The sequence below is a fragment of the Xenopus laevis genome, chromosome 8L, assembly GCF_017654675.1.
Source record: "Xenopus laevis strain J_2021 chromosome 8L, Xenopus_laevis_v10.1, whole genome shotgun sequence".
Lineage (NCBI taxonomy): Eukaryota > Metazoa > Chordata > Amphibia > Anura > Pipidae > Xenopus > Xenopus laevis.
Window position 1 is genome coordinate 1,047,293 of NC_054385.1, and position 24,790 is coordinate 1,072,082.

Consider the following 24,790-nt stretch of genomic DNA (forward strand, 5'->3'; position numbering starts at 1 on the left):
CCTCCCCTGCATATGATACAACTTGGGGCTAGGAAGCAGCACAAACAATACTGGGAATGAAACTCCACTGAGCAGATGCAACCTACCTACCTACCTACCTAGTATTATGAGAGTGCCACGGGCCCCCCTGCAGATAAACTGTGTCCCTGAGCTTCCCTATGTCACTCACTAGTGCTACGGCAGAGAAAGGAGAATAGATACTTACCATCCACTGCATGCAAGTCCCTGTGCTCTTGGAAGCAGCTGTAATATTTGTATTTTTTGCCACAGATGTCACACGTGTAGCGGAAATTGTCTGCAAGAATGAAAATATGTATATGCTAGCACATTGAGATGAATGAGAGGCTTCACACAGTGCACATTGAGGAGAAGCACGAGCCTTGGCTAGTACAGCTCATCCATGCAGCGGGTGTAGGGGTGAGTCCCCCACAAGACTGAGAGATGGCAGATGAGTAAATGAACGGCTACATAGCAATCCCAAGCACAAGGGGCCCCGGGATAACAAGCATGCACCTCTGGGCCCTATCACATAGTGTAATATAGACTTGCCACTAGGAAAGCCACTTCCCATAGAGACTGCTACAGACTGGCACACTTATTTCTACCCTTTATACCCTCTGCCTCATGGGCACCAATTGGGTCAGCTGGTGCTACAGTAGAGAAGTGAGTGATTTCAAGCCTTTCATTAATACCCTCCTATATATGCCAGCGTGACACTGAGGGTCAATCTATCTAATACAACATGGACAGATGGCATGTGACTGGGCAACGGCCTGCCTATAGTGACAAGGTACTGGCTAACCAGTCAAAGCAATGGACAAAGAAAGAAGGGTGGCACTCACAGGAACCAGTTTTCTCGGCAGGTTTGGCAAAACATAAAAAGTAATTTATTGTAGAATTCCATGGATACAACCTCACTGCCTTGCGTATGATTAAGTATCCGAGAGATATGAAACGCATAAAGTGGTGAGGTTGTATTCTTTAATTCTACAATAAATTACTTTATTTATTTATTTTTGACAAACCTGCCTTGAAGACTGGTTCCTGCGAGTGCCTACCCTTCTTTCTTTGTTCGGTGGTCAGCTCCCTAAGCTGAGGGTTCATAACTGGTGAGTTTTACAAGTACCCAAGATTTGTTCTACTTTGTATAGTAGACTTCTATCAAAAAATAGCAATGGTTAATATGATCAAACTTTCAGCACCTACATAAACATGATCCCAGCTGCACTTCATTCCACTTCCTCAGTCAAATGGTACATGCCAACTAATGCCACTCACAGACACACACAGTATACATACACACAGTATATACACACACAGTATATACACACACAGTATATATACACACAGTATATATACACACAAACAGGCCAAGATACAGCAGGAGGAAAGCACTGGTGTTGGTGAAAAGGCGAGTGGGCATGGTAGAGGGTATGAGACGGGCATGTATCTGGAACAGCAAGGCATTGTGATCTCCATCTATTTCCCATAATGCTCTGGAGTTACAAGCCATTGTGAGTCAGGAATGCAGTATCTACAGAGTGTACAGCAACTCCCTCAGCCCTACATCAGGTAATTTGTAACTGACTAAGGTCCTTATGACTTAGGGTGTAAATACAGATTTAAGTCACTGGGTCACACAGAAGAGCACCTTAACCCCCTCCCTAGCGGGCTGTCAGCTCTACAGCCATTGGCTTTTCCACCATAGAGGAAACATGGTCGGCACTCGGACAGAACAGAATACAAATGTATCACTTTCCTATGTGTGTGTCAGCAATAGGCAACTTTGCTCCAATTGGTTTCATTGCTGGAATATGTCCAACGTGATGAACTGCTGCCTCCTATCATTCATGTGACTCAAGTAAAGAGAGTGAAGGTGCAATCAGTCAGAGCCATGCTTCTTACACCCCATAATGGAGCATAGTAAAGCCTGCCCCAAAATGCATCTGAAGTGAACCACTGCATAATGATCCTCCTGCATCACATTGACCGATGGAAAGAGACAGGACCACACACAGAGTCTCGGTCTGAGCGCTGCTTTTACTTGGAAGGGACCGACATTTTTGGGAAACAGATAAATCATTTGGACTTGGGTGGTATTTTTATAAATCATTTGTCAGATTTTGTGTCCTAAGAAATTTGCCATTTTGCACAGTAACGCCATTGAGCTGGACTATTCCCAGCAGCACAGGGAGAGGAGGCACTTACCTTTTTCATCATCTCAGTGGATCACATGTACATTCACTTACCCCCGACAATGTGCACCAATCATACCCAGAAGCCAGATATGTTATTCTAACAATCAAACCCTTATTTGCACTGGCAGCTTTTGAAGAACCCACAATTAGCAGATCCCCTTTATTTCTCTCAGTATAAGATAAAGGGCAAGTTCTTGGAGATCTACAACGTGGCACCATGAGCTTGGCACTACCTGTTCCATATATCAAGGTGCTCACCCCATTTACTCTGTGCAGGTAACAAGTGGGATTAAACTTCATTAGGATGGAAATACATAGAAATCAGATAGAACCCACCCAGACACCCTGTATTATACAGTATAGAAAGGCAAGAGATCATGAACTTGTCTGGACTCTGGGCATATGATCTACAATTGATAGAGCTTAGCAGTGCTGCTCCAACAAGAGAAATGGCAGACTGCTCCCCACTAACATTATATTTAGGGACACACTTTCCTGCAAACACTGCTGTCGGATTCATTATGCCCACATGTTGGCAGAGGAGATAAGAAAGTGGCAGAGTAGAGGCACAAAGTCAGGGGAAGACGTCTGATGAGCAGCAAGTCCATGTGACACTTACATGACAAGCAAACGCTGCACCCCAAGTGCTGTGAATCCGCCCACCCCATAGACCCGCTGTAGAAAGGAGAGATATAACAAGAAGAAAAAGACATTTGGGAGCTACACAAATGACGTGTGTGTGAGTACCAATCAGAGACAAGTGGAAGATGGAAAAGTCCAGTTGGTCTCATGTCATTGATCCCAGTACACTATCTACTGTATATATCACCCTAGGGCCTGTGCCCAGAGCAGCAGCTTTAGTGCCTAGATTTTTTCTTATTATTTGTCCCTCCCTGCTGCCAGACATTTTTTTGGGGAAAGAGGGTCACCTTTTCTGCCCATGTTCTGACTGGTTAGGGAGTGGGCAGCTGGCAGATGGGTGCCACATGTAAATCAGCGCTGCCTCTAGAGCTCCCCTTGCTTTTCTGCCTTAGTCACATTCACCAACAAAAGTGCAACTGCACTAGCGCTACTAATGTACCAAGGGGCACACACCAGCCATACCCTTTAGCATGCTCAGTGCATGTACCTACCCTTGATACATGAGTCCTAGTATCTGCTAACTGAGACAAGACAATCCATCATTATAAGAGGCAGAAAACAGGTTTCTCTTGCTCAGCAGACAAATGCAGCAAAGAATATAGGCAATTAGCTCAGAGCTCTCCTCTCATTTCCTCTCTGAATAAATATGGATTTCACAATCAAGTGGAATAAAATGACACTTACTTCCCTGCGATGCTCCCTCACCCGATGCCGATTCATTGTCTGAAAAAAGGCACAAATGGCATTAGAATGGGATATACTGTCCAGATCACAGCAGTGTCGACAGCTTCTAGGCCAGTGATTGAGCCCCTTCCCATATATCTGCCATGATGCTGGCTAAGGACTGCATTGATACTTTGCCCAATTGCTGTGCACAGACCTAGGTTTGGATCCAATCAGACTGATGTGACTCTGCACAAAGGTACACCGTTAAGGCCATATTTAATATAAGAGTGACGTTGGGTGTAGGCAGCATATGGATATAAAAGTATGAAGTATATATGGGCTGATAAAAAACATTCTCAGCAGAAAGACATGGCAGATATAATATCCTCATGCATCTCTCCATGCAATCACACCATCAGCCTCTCTCTCCTCTCCAATACTTTTATCTTTCTCAGTCTGCTACAATTTAATTAGACATTTTAATAAGCGCAACCCACAACCTTCCCAACAACACAGAATAATCCATTTCTTGCATGGACCCATGGAATTAACATGATATATATGGCGATAGGATCTACTCAGGGTCAGACTATACCGGTGGAACACTGGGAAAAAAACCTGGTGGGCCCTGCTGGCGCAGAACTGCTCCCTGCACTAAGCTTTTTAGGGTGGAGGCAGAGGGGGTTGCAGCTTGGGCAGGGGGGCTGTGTGGCTGCAGTGGGGGGGCCCCCAAGCCGACACTGGATCTAGGATGATTGGAATGACTTGTTTTTTTTCCAGATAAGGGTTTTTTTTCTGTAAATGTAAGCAGCATACCTTAAGTCTACTAAAAACACATTTAAACATTAAATAAAACAAATAGCACTAATTCCAAGTGCAGACAGAGAAGAGTGCTGATTGGAGAGTAGGGGTTAATTCTTGGCTTGTGTTTATTCGCAGGCTGCTAATATCAGCCCCCTGTGCCCTTAGCCTAAAATGAAAGCAGTAACGGTTAAATTGTGGGATAAAAAGAACTGAATTTGTAGCTGCAGGACAATGAAAGTGTGTTTTGGTGCCACAGACCTATGTATGACATTCCTTACTGTCTATTTAACCCATGTACTAAAAGCATTGTATTCCAATGGAGGCCCTGCAGACCCCAAGGATACACAAGTGCATTTATCTGTATTTATTGTATTTGTGTTTAACCCTAGAGTCCAGCAATTCAATCTGTTGCATTTAGTGAAGGAGAAGGAGGCATTACCTATGTGCGCCCGCACGTGCGTCTGGAAACAATTGTAATATTTGTACTTCTTTCTACAAATGCCACACTCGTAAGACCCTAAAAGGAAAGGGAACATTAGTAAACCCTCATGGAGAGCACAAACAGCCTTTTAATAAAATAACCATATTGGAATAGGCTGCCAATGACTTTAACATAATGCCAGGGGGATGTACCCTGGCACAAACACACAATAATACACAATACACACAATAATAGTGCCCCTTGGCACCAGCAATGTGGTGACTCTGAGACACAGTAAGAGAGCTGGATATGTAGAAGGGACTTGCCTGTCGGCTCACCTGGGGATGATGTGCTGATCCGTGGGGGAATGCTCCGCTGTCGACCACTTCCACTCCACGACGTTTCCTGACTCATTGCTGCTTCGTGCCGCTCAGGTGAGTTCTCCCCTAGAATGGGGCAAGAAAAAACAATTATTGAACACTTGCTATTTTGGAAAACAGGTTCAGAAAAGCAAAGAATAAAATGCTGGTGTTGGCGGTAAGAACAAATATATAAATACAATGTTAATACCTCTCACATTTCTATTAGTCTTTGTGCAGTGTTAGAGTCTAGCAAGTTTTAGGCCTGGCAGTGTTAGAGTCTAGCAAGCCTCAGGCCTGGCTGTGTTAGAGTCTAGCAAGCCTCAGGCCTTGCAGTGTTAAGAGTCTAGCAAGCATCAGGCCTTGCAGTGTTAGAGTCTAGCAAGCCTCAGGCCTGGCAGTGTTAGAGTCTAGCAAGCCTCAGGCCTGGCAGTGTTAGAGTCTAGCAAGCCTCAGACCTTGCAGTGTTAAGAGTCTAGCAAGCATCAGGCCTGGCAGTGTTAGAGTCTAGCAAGCCTCAGGCCTGGCAGTGTTAGAGTCTAGCAAGCCTCAGACCTGTTACTACTCTTATTGATTATTACATTCCTTGAACATGAATATACATATATGAACATTTCTATAGAATAGAAATATCCCAACATAACATAAAATCCCGCAAAGTAGCCGTGTAATATAATTTCTGATCATCAAGTATCTATATGCATATAAAAACCTTTTATATAAGGGAATAAAATACTCAGGTCATTTTTTAGAAGTATCTTTAAAGAAAGAATGAAAACACAAATGAGGGACTGAAAGGTACTTTAGGAAGGTGGCAGCATCTAGCAGCTTATTCATTGTCCAAAAAGGAGAAACAAGACATTTTCTTCAATTCAGGCCTAAACATTTTTCTCATTTCCATGTTGTCCCATTCAATTGCTTGGGGGTAACTCATAGCGCTTGGTGAGTGAGTAGTTACTTGACCCTTACATGCTCAGTCCATGTCTATTTAGTAGCCCTGCCACTATATACAGCAACTTACAAGCACATGTAATTGGATAATCCCCATTCTTTGTGCATCATGTGACCCTAGTATTATTTGATATATCCCTGAACTGTTTAAGGTGGCCATAGTAAGTTCTACTGCAGAAGATGAGCAGTACTACAGCTCCCACATACACGAGTAGATTCCAATAGGCAGATTGTGGCCCTGGTTGTGAGATGGGAATAATACTGCCGGGGCAGGGTGTGATTTCCAAACTGCAAGTGTTTTATTTGCAAAGGTTGTCCTGTCACGGCCCCCTGGCACAGCACCCAGGGCACCCTTAGCCACAATCAGTTTCTTTACAACATGTCTCCGGCAACATAGGGTTAATCATTTCCCCCAGGCAAGTATAAAGGCTGAAGTGCTGTTTAACCTGTAACCCATTCATCTGCACACGGCTCAAGACTTTTTCAACCACAACACTGGCCAAGTGGCATGGCCACGGCTCACCACGGATATTGTAGGTCAGCCAGCGACATCTTGGCATTTTTTTCTAAGCTTTCTGGCTGAAATTCACAGTGCTTAGATTTGAGGGGCAACCGTATATACATATGTTAATGGGAAACTTTAGGACCCACCAACGCTTTGCTGCTTCCTGTTGTCCCCAATCACCACGCAGATTTCGGCAGGCACTTCGTCGGTTTGATCATTCATCTTCTTATTAGTGGAGTCTTTGTTGTTGTCCTGCCAGGACGCAGGCTGGATCTCTTCCTCAGAGTGTTCCTTTTTCACCGTCACATCTTGGCTGGTCATTGTCTGTAGCCTTCAGGGCACGTGAGGTCCGGCACTAGTGAAATTACACGGCTTCTCTCCCTCGGGGCTTTACCTGTAGAGAAACAAAACAAGAACCGAAACATTGATCACTTGCAGCTTCTCCTGAGAGAAAATGAATGAAACAAAAGACAAAACACATTTTTATATTGTGGCAGAACAGACAATAAATCCCATTGGCCCCGCAGACAAAACAAAAGCCCAATATTGTTTGTCCCGGTCTCTGTCAGCTCACAACATGTGTGAATATTCCACATTGCCAATAAAGACTCTCCTCTGGCACATGGTGGCTTAAGGGACAGCAAAGGTAAAAGAGGCAGGTTTGGAACTTGGAAGAAAAATCCCCTAGAAAATGTATGAGCTGCCCCAGCTCTGGCTTCATTCACTGGCTGCCAGGTCCGAGGGCTGGAACATTTCCAAGAGCTTGAGGGAAATTTCCACTCATTTTTTCCATTTGTGCAGAGATGCTGAATAAGAAGAAAATAATAAATTGCTCCAGATCCCACCAAACAGCTGGCCAGAAAGAAGATTTGCACTGAATCGCTACAGAAAAATATTCTTGTAGGAATTTTCTGTAAATAGGAGAAATAGAAAAATACAATTTCTGGAATATGTTCTAAAACCTCCACAGTCAGAGTTAATTATTGCACCATTGAGTGAGGATTTGGGGACCACAGCAGTAATGCGAGCGGATCAATTCAGGCAGACCAATCAACACACAATACAAATTACAAACAAGGAGTTGCCTCGCCCAGTTGCAAATCTCTGATACCAACCAGAAACTTTTGTTTCAATGATACAGTTTGTTGCAAGTACCAATCAATATTATATCCTCTCCTACATAAAACTTGCCCCACATACGCTCACCCATAGGACCACCTATGGCAAAGGAGGGATTTACCAAATGCAGCATTTCTCTTATGTACACTTTTGCACCATGGATATTGGCTGATTTATTGAAATTTACAGTCAATTTGGTTCAAGCAAGAAATATCTATTGCTTTAATGATGCCACAAACTCACCAGTGTGACCCCAACCTTGTACTTTTCTCAATGGAGTTACAGGGGTGAAATGAATGGACAGTCAATATGTTGTGTGAATGTCAATAGCTTCCTTACTCAGCCATCCATGAGCAACATCTGATGGTGCCCGTAAAACTTAGGGTAATAAAATGGCCCCAGCATCAATGTAATTCATTCTTATTTCATTATAAAGCCATCTGGTCCCTCACAAATATAACTAGGTACATCCCTAACCCCTATGCGGAAGGTAGAAGAGGCAGTCACAAATATTGATCTGAATGAATTTTCTTGGAATATTTTTCATTATATTATCCAGCAGAATACAGTGCAATGATGTTGGTAAAGGAGAGGTCTCCAAACTAAAGCTCAAGAACAGCAGTCTCCTCAGCTAAGTGGAATCTCTCAGGCTCAAGTGCTAAACACCATAGGGTGTATAAGGGGGAACCCAAGGGGAGACACAGACAAAAGCCCAATAAACAAATGACAGTTTGTTCTCCAGGTTTGTTTCTCCAGTAGATGAGCATCTCTCTCTACCCCCAGGAGTAACATGATTCCTATGGAGGGGCAGCAGAGCAAGGAGCAGGGTGGGATTGCACTAATATTACTAAGGCACAGTATAAACCTCACTGGAGGTTGGAGCCTCAAAAGGTCCCACTAGCACCCACAACTGCAGAAACAAACATTGGGGAAAGTACATTGCAGTGGCAGAGAAAAATCCCCTGAGTCTGAAAACATCTTTCAATACAAACATAAGCAGGCTAATTGCATACTTCCTCTGTGCTCTCCCCATGTATTGGTTGTTTTCCTCCCATACCCCAAATACATACAGGTAGGATAAATGGCTATTGATAAAAACTGGAGTTTCTTTTCCTTTCAATCCTTGATGTCTTGATAAAACTCACCTTAGTGTGTGTCATTGTGATAGGGCTCTTAGATTGCAAGCTCACTGGGGCAGGGACTGAAGGGAATAGGATACCTGATCACAGACTACTTTTGTATCCCACTTGAAAAAGCTTTGAACCCTTTAGCGGTAGAATCTACATGAAAACAGCGTAGTGGTGGCACAGTTGATGCCTATGATGAGTTGTTCCTGAAATGCGTTCGGTTTTTCCTACCCGCAGTTTGCTGCATTAAATTTTTAACCAGAGTGCTCTTTTTTTTGATCTACAGTTTCTACGCCTTGCTGCAGCTTTATCAGCACCGCTTTGCGTCCCACAAAGACAAGCCAGGAACTAAAAGGGTTAAAGAAATGTCAAACATTTTAAAGTCGTGTGCAAAGAATTAGCCAATTTCATACATTAGCTATTACTAGTACTGGGACACTCGCTGACCTTGAAGGAAAGATTTTGCTGATAAAAACTAGGAAATGAGACGCATAACCATTAAAAAATAAAAAAAAACTCCGGTTCCTTGCCCTGTTTTTATATCTCTCAGATAATAAAAATAATAATAATAGTAAAACAGCAATTCCCATAAATGCATAGATGTGCTGGTGGCATCACACGCGCCTCCCAATCACTAGCGGGTTTTACCCCAAATATTAGCGCCTGCGACCCGGCAGAGATGGAAAGAGAAAATTCCGTGGCCAAGAGACACGAGGGAATCCCATGGCAAGCTGCTGTTTAGAATTCAAATTTGAAAGCATTTTCATACAAAGATATCCGCACAGCTGAATCTTACGAGATTTTAAAAATAAATTTTGGAATGAAAATGGCCTAAAAACAGCTGCTTTTCAATTTGGCCGAGAAACAGCATCAGAAAATTGGTGGCACGCAAGAACGGGTCAGCAGCCATTCTCCCTCCTCGCCAATGATTCTTACAAAATAAAAACCTTTTTTAATTTAAATGCTAATGCACTGAATTAAATTTTAATAACAGAGGAAATTGAAAAGCTGAGCTGGAATATTGGAAATAAATCCAGGCAGAAACAGCTGAAATTAAAAATTCGACTCTGCCGGCTGACGGCAGTTAAGCCATTTTATAGGATTACATTTTTTTTTTCATTTTTGAGTGAAGCAAAAAAAAAAAAAAAAATCAGATCTTGCTGACTGGCGAGTATTAAATCCGCAGCTCTGTGATTTATTATCCGCCCCTCCCAGGGGGGAAGCGGCCTCTCTTTCATGTCGAAAATATTTCATAAATTTTAAGACAGCATAAATTCTTAATTTGGAGCTGTAGAGGTCACATTTAATGGACTGGTGAAATTCACGGAATAGGAAAGGAAGGCTAGAAAGAGGCATCTCCAACATTTACAGAGGAGAAGCAGAAAAAAAACGAGGCAGGAAATTCTGGGCAAGAGAATTAAATGTGGTAGAAAATGCTCCTTCTGGTTTATTTGGGGACATTTCTACCGCACGACAGAGATACACTGAAAGAAATAGAGGAAAGAGCAGGAGAACCCCAAGAGCAGTTATGCTAATAAAGATGTATTAAATGGATCTAATATCAACCCCCCCGCGCCGCATGTGAAGGATATCACAAAGAAAAAAAACCCAATACATTGTTGGTATGGAATTACAGATTCCAGAAGCAAACAGCATTTTGTTAATTTCCTTTGTCCTTTTTTTTATGTTTCTAGGGTTGCCAACTGGCCGGTGTTTCACTGGTCTAACAGATAAAATATCAGCCAAGGCCGGGGTTGTCACTGCCCAGCCTGCCCCAGTGCCCTCTCTCCCCTCAATTCCCCCTACAGCACTGTAGCCCTGTCTACTTGCCCCAACTCTTCACTCTGTTTCAGCCCCCTTTGACACTACAGCTCCTCCCCTACCTGTCCATTATGGTTCAGCCCATTTCCCCTATGCAGTGAAGCCCCCAGAAGAGTTTCCACCCAGTAAATCCAGTAGTAGAACATAAATAAGGCATTTCTGAGATCCTCCACCCCAAGAGGCAAAGGAACATTTACAGTCAACACAATATTCACGCTTGGCAAGTGGCACCGATTGGCAAATTTCAGAACTGTATCAGTAAATATCATTGGTCCTTCTCGGGTTCTCCTGTGAACTACTCATATCTCATGCATGGTATGGTTAGAATTTAGGAGCACACTATTTTAAAATCTCAAACAACAAATAGATTTCAAGCCATGTCAAAACCAAGGTAAATACTAGAAATTCCCCAAGCTCCACACTCAAATAAAGAGGCAAGTTTCTGACTTACTGAATCAACTTAATCCATATTTCTTATTCATCAACCTTCAGCGAGATGAAGCTGGTCTTAATTACTATTCCAATCAATTGTATCAATAATGTATTCAGCTAAACCCACAGGGTCCCTGACTCTATAGAGCTGCCATGCACTCTGTCATCCTGAAACAGACAATGACAATTTCACCAATAGCTATGAATCAACGGAATTTTAACAAAGCTGCTTAATCAAAGCACTAGTTTATAACTTAATATTATTTCCAATAAGACTTTTATTCAACAGCAGTGAAAAACTCCAACTACTGTGACATAAATCTACCCTACTGGTACAGATGATACCAGATGATACAAAAACTTCTGGATCTGGATGGTTATGTCTGTGGAGCAAACAAGTGGATGTCCATGGGTATGTACCCATCAAACAAGAGTCCACGTGGATGCACCTGTCAAACTACAATCCATGAAGATGATCCCATCAACAAGTCTCCACATGGATGTTCCCATCAAACAAAAGTCCATGTGGATGTTCCCATCAAACAACTGCCCACAACGATGTTCCAATCAAACAAGAGCCAAGTGAATGTCCATATCAAACAAGAGTCCATGACTATGTTCCTATTAAACAGTTGTCCAAGAGGATGTTCCCATCAAACAAGAGTCCATGATGACGTGCCTAGTAAACAAGTGTCCATGAAGATATTCCATCAAACAAGTGCCCATGAGAATGTTCCCATCAGAGCCACAATGTAGAGTGGTCTAGTGAAATTATATATAGGGGATGGAGACTGACTGGTGGTTAACAACTCAACACTCACTCTGGGTCACCATGGGAAAATTACATTCAGATGCCTTTGCACCAAGAAACAACAAACCCAACAAACTAGTAGAACAAAATATACATAATTATCTATAAATAAGCTTAGGTATATAAATCGACACCAATGGACAAAACAGAACATTAGACTGTTCGAAAGGGCTAGTGCAATTAGCCAATCAGAGAACTAGAACAGCCACCAGTCTGGGTCAAATGACCAGTGAGTAAATCAGACTGCTCAAAATGTAAATATTAGTAGAGCTGACGGCAATAGGAAGTGGAACGGGAACAAAATGTGTATGGAACAAAGGTCTCTCTTGTTTACATTAAAGGTTACTTAATAGGTGTCTATAAATCAGAGTTGTATACCACCCCAATCTGTAGATTACCTGAGAGTGGGGCATTAAGGTGTCCTTTGTCAACGGCAACAATTCAGAGGATCCAATTTGGTAAATTTGCTAAAAAAAAATACGAAATAATCGAACAGAACCATATATACATAGAAAGTGGCAAATTACATTAACCCTAGATTTATATAGAATAGAAATGTTTCTTTTCACGCTGTATTTCCAAAATGCCCTAATACCTTGCTAACATATCCCTCTGGATATCACTTTGTTCATACATTTTAATACTGTTGTACCTAAAAGCAGCAATTTGTCACTGTCAAACAAACATGCCCCTCTGAGCAAAAATGATCTATTAAAATTACATATGCTTTATGAAAAAAACCCTAAAGGAATATCGGTTTTTTTCACCCATGCAAAAGGGATAGTGGGGGGTGAAGCCGGTACAGCTTGGTAGCAAAAAAGAAAAGACAAAAGTTGTGAGTGTGAAATTTGTCTGTCCGGAATTGAGTAAGCCTTAATGACAGCTCAGGTAAAATACATCTGCTCTGGATTCTGAAGAACCAATTTACAATTTGCTTGTGTATCTTGTATGAAATTGAAAAGTTCCCAACTGCATTTTTAAAAATGCTATTAAAAATCTAAAAAGATCAGGTACCCAATAAAACAGGCACACTCTGACACACTTTAACGATTCTGGTAAAAGCACATGATACAAAATGTAAATACCTCAAGTCCTACAACCCAAACATCTTTCTGGTCGGCCTCTCAGTACAGAATCAATGTAAATGGAAGATGATTATAATGATTATAATGATGAGAAAGAAGGATGAAGAAGAAGGCAGAATGTTGGCATGAAACAAGCCTGCCCTGGCACAGGATCCTAATCAGAGAGCTGGCACACAAGGACTAACAGTAGCTTGCCACAGAGCTAGGCCTCTTGTAACCTTAGCAAGCTCCTGCTGGAAAGAATCCAATTCCCCACAAGGTGCCGGAACTCCTTACCAAATCGTGTGCCGGTCTCCTCCTGCGTGTGCTACACGGCCAGCTGTGTGTATGGGGAAGACTTCATACAAGCACAGTGTCGACTACCAGACATGTTTAAAATAAGACACAACAAAAAGCACAAACACACTCAATCTATGCCAAAGCTGACAGTATGAGCAGATACTTGCAAACCTTGCCCCTTCAACTTAATCACCTCCACGTGTTTTCCCACTAAAGGGTCCTGCCGACAGGCAGCCACATTTCCCCTTGGAATATTGCCTGGCCCCCGGCACTGACCATCAAATCCAACACAGGTCTGACAGCAAATCAATTTGGTGACCAAGGCTCCGACTCCCCATGGAGCCGCTTGCTATTTCAAAGGTTGAGGGAAAAAAATTGTCTGAATCCATTTTTACAAAAAAGCTGGAGATTTTCAAAAACGCAAATGTTAAAATTTTATAGATACATTTATTTTATTTATTTTTGCATAAAGCACAGATGTGTACAAAGGAACGGGAAGGGGCGGCTGGAACTGAATCAGCTCATTCTCAATCATCAATCCCCATTCCCATCCCATCTTGATGCAAATGTATATTTATTCATGGATTGAATGAGACACGCATGTACACACGGCACATACATACATGCATGTATTTTCCCTATGTTGGGGCTACTTTTTAGAATAATGATTTCTCATATGAAAATATGAAACAATAGGAGGTTATTCCCAATCCCAACAAACCAATGGCTGAAAGTTCAAAGCACAATATTAAATACTACCTAAAATCAACCTTTTAAAAAATGAAATCTAGTATAAAGCCCAAAAACCAGATTCATGTTTCATAAATATCATGCCATTTTAGCTTGTAAATTGGCAGTTTATAAGCAACCCCCCCTCCCCAAACACTGGAGTTGCCCCCATGCCAAGGTCCAAGTTAAAGTGTAGGATATAATAAGCAGATAAGCCAGAGAAGAAAGAAACCTGTGCAAGCAACGGATATCATTTCAACATCTTAAGCAATTAACGTGAAAGTATCTGGCCCGGTTCCCCATGCACACAATCAATGGCATCAATACAATTTTTAAAAAAACGACAATCAAAAAACTGCTTTTTTAGGAGCAGAGGCAGCACCATCAGCTGCTCACGGAAAATGATTCATTGGATTTTGGTTTCTAGTAACTTGTTAAAATCTATTGACCTGCTGCAATATACATGGTAGCACCCTTGCACTTCTAGGCTATCAAGTGCTGCTCTAACCTTTCCCTTAATAACACTACAAATATAGAATTCCGACTGGGAAGAACATGGAGAGGGATGCTGGCAGCAGTTATTTTGTGAAACACACAGCACTAACTATCCCACTAACCAAACAGCACTGTATAGAAGGTCACCAATAGTTTTATATGGTTTTATTTATTTGCTATAATGCTATTTTACTGGGAAACCATTGCTGGCTAATGGCACATCCCATGAAACACTTAAATGGAAGCCGAGTGGCAGTTTTGGTGCTAAACACTAGCTCAACTGCCCAGCTTGCCTCATTAGACAGCAAGCACCAATCATGGAACCCGCTAAATAAAACTTGAGTAAAATAACTAGAAATTAAAGGTTTTCTCACTACAAGAATGTATTGCCATTGAGCAGCCCCAGACCTGTTCATTAGGCAAATTCTGGGCTGGGTCGTTGTGTGACTGCTAAGGGGAACATGATTATAAGCATAGAGCATTAGGTGGTATTGGGCTGCTGCACATGGAACACAGATCTATCATGTATGGCACACGTATGGATGGGCATCGGGTAGACATATGTCTGACATGCACTGCCCCAGTCTGAAGCGGAAAAGAAAACTGAATGGATATTCATAAATATTAATATCAAGAGTGGATGGCATATTTGTGATTGTGAACTCCAGGAGTTTGGCTGTTCGGGATACTTGGAGGAGGAACAGATGGCAATGGATTGAAGAGCATTTATCTATTGACCTTTGCATCTAATGTTCAGTCTTTGACCCTATGTGTAAGCCCAATGACTCAATCCATAGCATAAGTGCAGCCAATAATATTGTGGCCACTCTGATTGGAAAGTGACTCATTTCACCTCCAGTTGCAGGTAAGGTACAGTGTCGGACTGGGACACCATTGGCCCACCATAAAACCATAGACCAGGGGCCCACTCTCAGTACTAATATTCTTCATCTCCTCATTCAACCTCTATTCTCCATTCTGTTTTCTTTACATACTATAATCAATTATTACATCTATTTAGCCTCTTTGTTCTCATAGAAATAGGGAATGGCCTTGAAATAGGCCAAAGGTTTAGCAGCATGAGGGCCCACTGACACCTGGGCCCACCGGAAGTTTTCCTGGTATCCCTGTGGGCCAGTCCGACACTGGTAAGGTATGAGCTTGGCAAGACAATCCAAGCATTGCAATGTAAAGATTCCTCTGATAGCCAAGCGTTTTTATACTTCATGTTCAGCGGCGGCTTAAATAAAAGAAATATTTCAGAAGAAGCCAAAAGGAGGAAAGATTTGGATAACAGAAGCAGCTATTGTACAGGATCATACCCCATTTGTTTGCTGAAAGCCACAGCATAAAGTCACTCATGCAGAACACATTCAAGTTTACTGGTTCCCGGCCAAGTTTCATCTTCCAAATTGAACATTTTCATTTTCCATAACAATTTAGTACAGTAGCCTTGTGGCACGTACAGTACAATGGAGCCTTCAGACACCCACGCAGTGCAGCAGATAGCATCTATATATACTCTGGCACCGCTCCAGCCGGGGGGGGGGGGACTGGATTCATTAAACAACTGGGTAAGGTGCGTGAGTTTACTCCTAAAGTAGGGTGGGGGTGCTGGGCGACAGAAAGGAGAAGCAATCAATAGTTTGTTTTTCTTTCATTTTTATATTGGCACATTGTTTTATTTCAATGGCGCCCATCAACTTTTCTTTGCAATTTTCTATTTTTGAAACAAATTTGCTTTCAATAAAACAGTGATGTTCAAGGAAAGAATAAGACAGTGAGGATTGTGACTTGGGGAGAAGATGGGGGGCACGTAGAAAACAAACACAGGGCACAATCACTCACTCAAATCAAAATTGGCCTATTATTATTATTATTGAATTAATCATACAGAGCTTTGAGCCATTCTCTAATCGGACCATCAGCAAATCCTACACAAACATAGTTTTCTAGGATCTTTCTCTTTTTATTTCAGTACAGTGGATTGCACTGAAATCCAAAATTTGTTTTATTGATTCAGCTGGTTCATGTTGGGTTCTTGTACCGATGGCTTTCTCCCTCATGTGCAGGATTTGTTCCCATCATCATGGAAAACATGGTGCCTACGTCCTTTCCATGAGAAGGTTGGTGCTGTTATCTGAATAGAGTGAAGACGTAGAGATGATTGGCCTATATAAACAAACTGAGACTTATCTCCCACGATTAGAGGACAAGGAAACTCTGCCACTGTATTAGACATGATCAGTGAATTCAATTTAACATTTTTCTCTTTTAGGAGAAATTCACTGGTGCAGAGGAAAAAGAATCTCTTTGTTGTCATTTTTTCAATTTAGCAAAGATCAAATTTAAGTATAATAACTTCTTTTACTAAAGTAATTTGAATCAAATATCATCTCAAAAACTTGATTGTGTAAAAAACTGAAAAGAACAAGTGGAAGGCAGTGAAATTACCTTCTACCCATAGTATTCACACACAAGAGAGATGTGTGTACATTTAGCAACACTGCAGTTCCGCTCAGGAAATCCAATAAATGTGTGTGTGTGTGTGTGTGTGTGTGTGTGTGTGTGTGTGTGTGTGTGTGTGTGTGTGGTGTGTGTGTGTGTGTGTGTGTGTGTGGTGTGTGTGTGTGGTGTGTGTGTGTGTGTGTGTGTGTGTGTGTGTGTGTGTGTGTGTGTGTGTGTGTGTGTGTGTGTGTGTGTGTGTGTGTGTGTGTGTGTGTGTGTGTGTGTGTGTGTGTGCAAGATCACGAACAGAAACACAAGCATTACCCAAAAAATCCTAAATGAAAGTGGAGCTGCTGTTCCTGTGGATTGTGCAGTAGCTGTAGGTGGCATTACAGTAGTACAAACCTCAATATCACTCATTATATCCCTCACACAGTTTCTATAAACAAGTGGTTGTGTAGCCATAGAGGCTGCCATCACATTACACACACACACACACACACTATTCAGAATACAAAGAGCTCAGTACTTAAATGGAGATACATTGGGGTCAAATCTCATTCATGGCTCTCTTCAGATAATAAAAACTCTAATATAAAATATTGCTAACAAAAATATGCGAGTGTGTAGGTTAACAACAAACAGATACAACCTTAAGAATTACAGTGAATATTTTGAGCTAAGGTTGGTACTGGCCTTGTAATGGGAACTGGGAGACTTTAGCAGAATTTAGGGGAAACCCAGTCAACATCATGAAAGCAAATGAAATTCTAAGCAACTTTCTAGTATGAATGACACATATTTGTAAATGTAATTGCAATTAGACTTTCTATCAGTTCCATTCCCTTGTATCATCTCTCAAGAGTCGAGTGAGTAAATGATCAACCCCTTCTACAGCAACATTCTAACTTGGCACAATCCACTGGCATCTGGCACAGAAGGAAGTATACGAGAAACGGGCATTGCCATCCCAAAACAACATGGACAATGTGCAGTTTCATTGTTTCACAGCTTCACAGACAGAAGTTTATAGAATGGGACCAACTGCAACCAATTTGAAGCTTCCTCATGGGCCAATGCAATGTTCAGCCCCCAACCAGAAATTGAAATTTCAACTGGTTGAATAAGATCTGATGGGAGGTTTCAGCAAGTGTTTGTTTTCACCAGGTCAATAGCTCTAACATCGAGTCCCCTGTCATGTTCCAGTGAGATGAATGGGATACACCCAATAGCCCAAGCAACGGCATTTATCTTTTTTCCATCAACAGGTGGCAACACAGGTGAGGGCACATTCTGCCACTTCTCCATGTGCCAAAGGCATGTGTGCATTATGATATAGGATCATGTTCTTCCCCAGAAGACCAATAAATTGCAGAGCTTGGTGGCCAAAGCAAATGGAGAACTGTCCATTCTAGATATCTCCACTCTTTGTAATAAAAAAATTGTTTCCTGTGACTTTTTGGAAAGTCCTTAATCCATCATGTTCGAGGAATATATAACCATGCGAGTACCAGAGCACTGGGCTATTTTCCCATTGTTGAAGGAAATCCATCAGTTTAAGTAGTGTTGCTGCAAGCAACATCTCTGCGTATAGGGAAAGTGACAATATGGCAGAATTAGGGTCCTAAGGCAACTGTTGGATATACATGGTGCCTGATAGCAACAAAGATCCAAAGCAAATATAATTGGAGCCCAGCTCCTCAGACAACCCTTAAACCCAATTTCAGTTTGATACTTATTTTTCCAGAACCACAAAACTCACCACATCCAGCCATAGATTGCTATTGGGCTAAAGCATGTCCTTCCACAAAACCTCCTGCCCCATCATCTCCTCCCATTCCATAGTGGCCACCTCCTCTGTATCTGTATGTACAAGTAAGATAGACAATCTGTGATATATATCTGCAGCTCTAGTGCCGTGCCAATGCAGACAGAATGAGGCCACTTTATTCCCAAAGTTATTTTTGTAAACATTATGCAAATTGGAGTATATTTTGCATGCCTTTGGTTGATGGTATATTCACAAAGAAACCCTGAAAATAAATATATTATGGGCATTTCCAAATATGAATGCTGTACATTTCCTCCATATTTCTCATTCACATACAGAATCCATTCATTCCAGCATCAGAACCGACTGAAGGACATCACCCAACAGTTCCTAAAGCATAGCAGCAAGTTATGTCCGTCACATAGGGTAGGGTCCTACAGCGAATATGCTCCCAACAAGCAGATAAGCGTATACGTAGAACAGATACAGGGACCAAGACAAAGGGTTCAGAAGAGCTTCTCAAAATTTATTGTGATGGGGACTAGCGTTATTTCAGGGAGAAGTTATGTTCAGAAGATAACAGATAGAAAATGTACTGAATAATCCATTTATGAATAATAAATCATAGAAGGGCATCTCACCGGCTTTAACCAATGGCCACTTGGCTTCACCATAGGGCTGCAACAAGCCACAATGTGATTGGAGCTTTTGATCCACAAAAAGAACTCTCATGCTGTAAATTGTGACTGTATGATATTTGTTTGGTACTGGTTCTAATGGCACATAATGTATGGTGACAGGAGAGTTCAGGAGCTTTAAGAATAGTTCTCTTCTTAGGAAATAGGTGACATTTATGGGGAAAAAACTGGGCAAGATGGCTGACTAGGCGCCAATAGTGACACCAAAGACTCAGAGAAGAAGAATGTAAAATTTGTTACCAAATAATTGAGTTTAAAAATGATTAAATATATTTCAAAATACAACTGATAAACTCATTTTTATTTTTAAAAACAATAGGCTACAATTGGTTTTATTCATGCAGCATTTTTTCTACATGCTCTGGAAACCCCTAAGAAATATGTGCTCGTTGGATCAGTACAATCATCATGAAGACTCGTAAGAATGAAGCGATTAGGAATGTGGCGACTCTTGGGCAAGCATCTCGGCATTCCCGGCCACTTGCATGTGAAAAGGAAGCAAATTCCTCTGCAGCGACAATTACACAAACACAACATTGGAGGGAAAGAAATGTAAGCAATTTACGTGAATGTGCAGAATTTTAAACATAACTGTGGGAAGAAATGAGACAAACAACAGAACGAGTCTGCACTTATGGGCACACCACTATGGGAGGGATCACATATATGTGGCATCAACCGGCTACACACACTTGCACAACATTGGCCTCTGGCTACTAGGAACTATCTGCAATAAGCCATACCATTAGAAGCATAAACTGGACCTCAACTGGCAGTAATGTTATGGTAGCCCTCACTATGTCACAATGTCCGACCCCTGCTCTAGGAACAGACGTGTGTCTTTTACCATATTTTCATGGCAATAGATTTGTGGAGCATTTCTTTGGTTAATATGCAACACCTGGAAGGCTGGGTGGGAAGATAGCGATCAAACTGTCATTAAGAATCCATTTGAAATGTATCTTAATCAGAAGAGCAATTAACTGAGCAGACAATATGAAAATGGCACATTTACTTGGGTGATGTGGGACATGGAAACTCTGCTGCCTTCTCTTCATATAACTCATATGTCAACTTGGTTATTTATCTGCTGAGTGTGTTGTAGCTCCACCTACACTCGGGCGTTTATATAGCACATGGCAAGTACTAAGTGCCAGTCTGGTCATGGTGACAAACTGCCAACACCAGTGGCCAAGCCTATAAGCAATGCACAGAGGCACAACTCACATTTCATTACTCCATAGTCTTTCCAGGAACACAATAGTAAATACTCTCTGCTCCTATACACAGAACGGGTTGCTGACAGAAACGTGTACAAGCCATCAAATATGTAAAGTAACATTCCCCACATACGGGCACACAGTCCCCACCCCCATGCACCCAGAAATAACATAGAGCTAAAAGGATAAACTACTAGGCAGTGTCTACTATCATCATCAAATGTTCAGCCAAGATCTACATCTAGGGGCAGATTTATTAAGGGTCAAACTGAAAATTCGAATTTCTGAATTTTCTTTTAGGTCAAAACTTTCAAATTCGAATTGTGAATTATCCAAACTCGATTCAAGTTTTATTTCAAATTCCAAGATTTATCATACTCTGGCCTTTTAAGAACTCGAATACAACTATTCGCCACCTAAAACTTGCCGAATTACTGTATAAGTCAGTGGGAGAGGTCCAGGGATCAATTTGGTGATGTTTGTAGCCTTCCTGACATTCGAGTTTTTTTCGGAGACAAAACTTGAATCAAGTATTTATAAATCGATTAGAGTTTTTGGATCGGTAAAATTCAACCGAGTTTGATTGATTCAATATTATTAATAAATGTATACATTTTTAAAAAAAACTCACATGAATTCGAAATTCGACCCTTGATAAATGTGCCTCCTAATGTCAGGCCAGGGCATGTGGAGTGACACACGTGGAGATTCGGGGAGATTAGTTGCCCGGCGACAAATCGTCTCTTCTTCGGGCGACTAATCTCCCCAAACTGCCTTCCTGCCGGTGGAATGGCCCTTCGTTTTCTGAAGTCGCCCCAAGTTTACTTGTGAGGCAACTTCGGAAAACAAAGCACTCCAAGTGCCATCCCACCATTCTAGCCGACGGGAAGGCAGTTTGGGGAGATTAGTCGCCCGAAGAAGAGGAGATATGTTGCTGGGCGACTAAATCTCCCTGAATCTCCACGTATGTCTCTGCCTTAAAGGGGTTGTTCACCTTCAAACACTTTTTCAAGTTCAGTTGGTTTCAGATAGATCATCAGAAATAGATACCTTTCCAATTACTTTCTATTTGTGACCATAAAGCAGCTCTTGGAAGGTGGGTCGCCGACTCTTTAACTGTTCTTAACTGATACATTTGTTATCTTTGTCCCTGCTGAGCAGAATCCCTGGGTTTCATTACAGGCAGCTGTTAGAATGGATACAATAGTTGCTAATAGTCCAGAGATGCGGCTGAGAAATGGATCAACTAATTGTATTAACTAATTGTATCAACTAATTGTATCAACTAAATGTAGGAAATTGTAACAATTCAGATGCTCCTGGATCACTGAGCTGCCAGACTGAAACAATAGAGAAACAAACATTAAACTTTAAACTTAAATTTTGTGAAAATGGTAAAAAGCAATTGAAAAAAAGTCTTTGTTTATGGTGAACAATCGGAAACCAACTGAACTGGAACAAAAGTGTTTGGAAGGTAAACAACCCCTTTAAAGTAAAATGTAATTGAACGATAATTTTCTTCTTTTGAAGGGAGAGGTGTTTTTTTGCAAAAATGTTCTGAAAATCAGAATTTGAAGCAGATCCGGACTGAGAATTAAAATAGGCCCTGGCATTTCAGGTACACAGAGGCCCAAACAGCCCCCACCAGCCCACTAAATACTGACTTTCTATGGGACCCTATAGCAGCCCCTCTGGCATTTGCCAGAACCCACAGATTGCCAGTCCGGGCCTGATTTGAAGTAAACAGAAAGCACATTTTTATTATCTGACTTAAGACTAAATCAAAAGTAGATGCAATTCTTTAAAGAATGTTCTGGGTGCACAAGCACTCTGCTCTTTGAGGAAGAAAAACACATATACACACGGAATCCATAATTATTCAATTCAGCCAAATACTCCGCTACAGGTGGGCAAAAACCAACTGCACGTTCAAATTTCAGAAAAAAAATGTAAGAATGCCAGAAAATGGTCACATTCTGGTGTCTACAGTTTGTAAGGTCACTTTTGGTTCAGATAAACACTTCAGTCAAATCTACATTCTTGGCAAAACTCCAGTAGGGAACCCTGCTATGATATATATATATATATATATGTGTGTGTGTGTGTGTATAAAGTGGGCAAGCGCAAGAGTGGTAACAGGGACACGTTGGATGCACGTTAGACATTAGTAATGTAGTGGCAGGGTGAGAAATCTCATGAGTAACATGAATAAATCTTGCTCCTCACTCGTGCACCTCAGTACCCCAATACAGCCAGACCTCCCAAACATCAACAACTTCTTCCAGCTCATCCCTCCCCTCCCCCCTTTAATTCAACTTTAAGGAGAGTAATCCCCTGCTTATTGCAGTGTTCATTCCCTTCTGTCCCCTCACACCCGCATCCCATCCAATCAAGGGCACAAGATTTAAGCTCCCCATAGACGCAACGATTCTTCTTGCCGAACGACCGATTTTAGGGAAGTCCGACCAATCCTTCGAAATTATCGTGTGGTTAGTGGGATTCGAACGATTGTATATCTTACAATTTTTCGGCCGAAATCTGTCAGGAAATTGATCGGCCAGGTCAAAAAATCTTTGTTGGTCCCAGTGCAATCTCTCTATGTTTGGAGGGCCAAGCAGCTCCCCTTTGTTTTCCTGCCAAATTGGTCTTTTTAGTTGATGGTCAATTCGTACGATCGTTCCGAGAAGATCGTGGTCTCACGATAAGGATCAGATCTTTTAAAAATCTCAACATCTATGGCCATCTTTAGTTGAAATTGGATATGCCAAGTGAAAATCCCACCTAAAACGGTGTTTCCATGGCAGCACTTAAGAAACATAAAAAAGAAATTCAAATTTTCATAAGCAGGAAAATCTCTTGCGAGTTTGTTTGAATTCCCTTTCTATATTTAAGGTAAAAGAAAAATTGTCAATACCTATAATTTCGCTCCGTTGCTGAATTTGCAGAGAGTCACCAATGGCCAGAGAAAAGGTGATGTCGGAGGCACGGTGGAACTACAACTGGAAACACAAAACTTTCTCTTTCCCACTGTCACAATAATAAAGTGGGGAAACCCAATTTCCCTTTTCTGTATAATAATAATAATAAAACAGTAGCTTGTACTTGATCCCAACTAAAATATAATTAATCCTTATTGGAGCCAAAGCAGCATGGTGATCTAAATTACACAAAGACCCCCTTATCCAGAAAACTCCAAGTCCCCAGCATTCAGGATAACATGTCCCATACCAGTGATGCTGATCACTTGCCTTACTTGAGGTCTAAAGTATAAAAGTAACTTGGGGTCCCGCAACTGGGGGTCTATACACTGATATGACCTGCAATAGCCTCTATGGACCCTCATTCTGGACATGGGCCCCAGAGACTAGTGTGGGGTGCCACTATTTTATTACCGACTACAAGCAGGCTGGATATCTGGCCCATTCAATTGAGCAAACACAAAGCATGTTTCTATAAACAGGTATGGGACCTGTTATCCACAATGCTCAGGACCTGAGGTTTTCCAGATAAAGGATCTTTCCATAATTTGGAGCTTCATACCTTAAGTCTACTAGAAAATCATGTAAACATTATATAAACCCAACAGGCTGGGTTAATTATATCTTAGTTGGGATCAAGTACAAGCTACTGTTTTATTATTACAGGTATAGGACCTGTTATCAAGAATGCTTGAGACCTGGGGTTTCTGGATAACAGATCTTTCTATAATTTGGATCTTCATACCTTAAGTCTACTAGAAAATCATGTAAACATGAAATAAACCCAATAGGCTGGTTTTGCCTCCAATAAGGATTAATTATATCTTAGTTGGGATCAAGTACAAGCGACTGTTTTGATATTACACAGAAAAAGGAAATCAGTTTTAAAATTTGGATTATTTGGATAATATTGAGTCTATGGGAGGCGGTCTTTACGCATTCCAGAGCTTTCTGGATAAAAGGTTTCTGGATAATGCATCTCATACCTCTAATTTTGCTAAAATATTTAACAGTTGGATTTTATTGCATCTCATTTTATTAGGAATTGCTGAAGTTTATTTTAGCTGTGTGTAAATGACATTTCAGGTTTCCAAGGGAAAATATATTTTTATTTGACTGTGGCTTATGGGAAAAACTGCAACATTAATTAAATGTTATAGAAAAAAAATTCATATTAGAAAATTTAGTGGGGGGTTAATTTGATGGTAAATGTGTTCCCAGCTGGCGTTCT

General features: G+C 41.3%; 1 protein-coding gene across 14 annotated transcripts in view; it reads right to left on the reverse strand.

Moving 5' to 3' along the window:
- LOC108698104 (zinc finger protein 618) overlaps positions 1 to 24,790 on the reverse strand; it is a 49,349-nt gene that overhangs the window by 12,974 nt on the left and 11,585 nt on the right. For 13 of the 14 annotated variants that reach the window (XM_041572246.1, XM_041572245.1, XM_041572247.1 and 10 more), the window contains 5 exons: positions 6,693 to 6,940; positions 5,070 to 5,177; positions 4,750 to 4,827; positions 3,525 to 3,563; positions 206 to 295 (listed from right to left, as the gene is read on the reverse strand). In XM_041572246.1, coding sequence (XP_041428180.1) covers positions 206 to 295; positions 3,525 to 3,563; positions 4,750 to 4,827; positions 5,070 to 5,177; positions 6,693 to 6,867 — 490 coding nt within the window. In that variant the 5' untranslated portion in view covers positions 6,868 to 6,940. The remainder of the gene's footprint in view (positions 1 to 205; positions 296 to 3,524; positions 3,564 to 4,749; positions 4,828 to 5,069; positions 5,178 to 6,692; positions 6,941 to 24,790) is intronic. The other variant, XM_041572257.1, reaches the window with a different exon arrangement.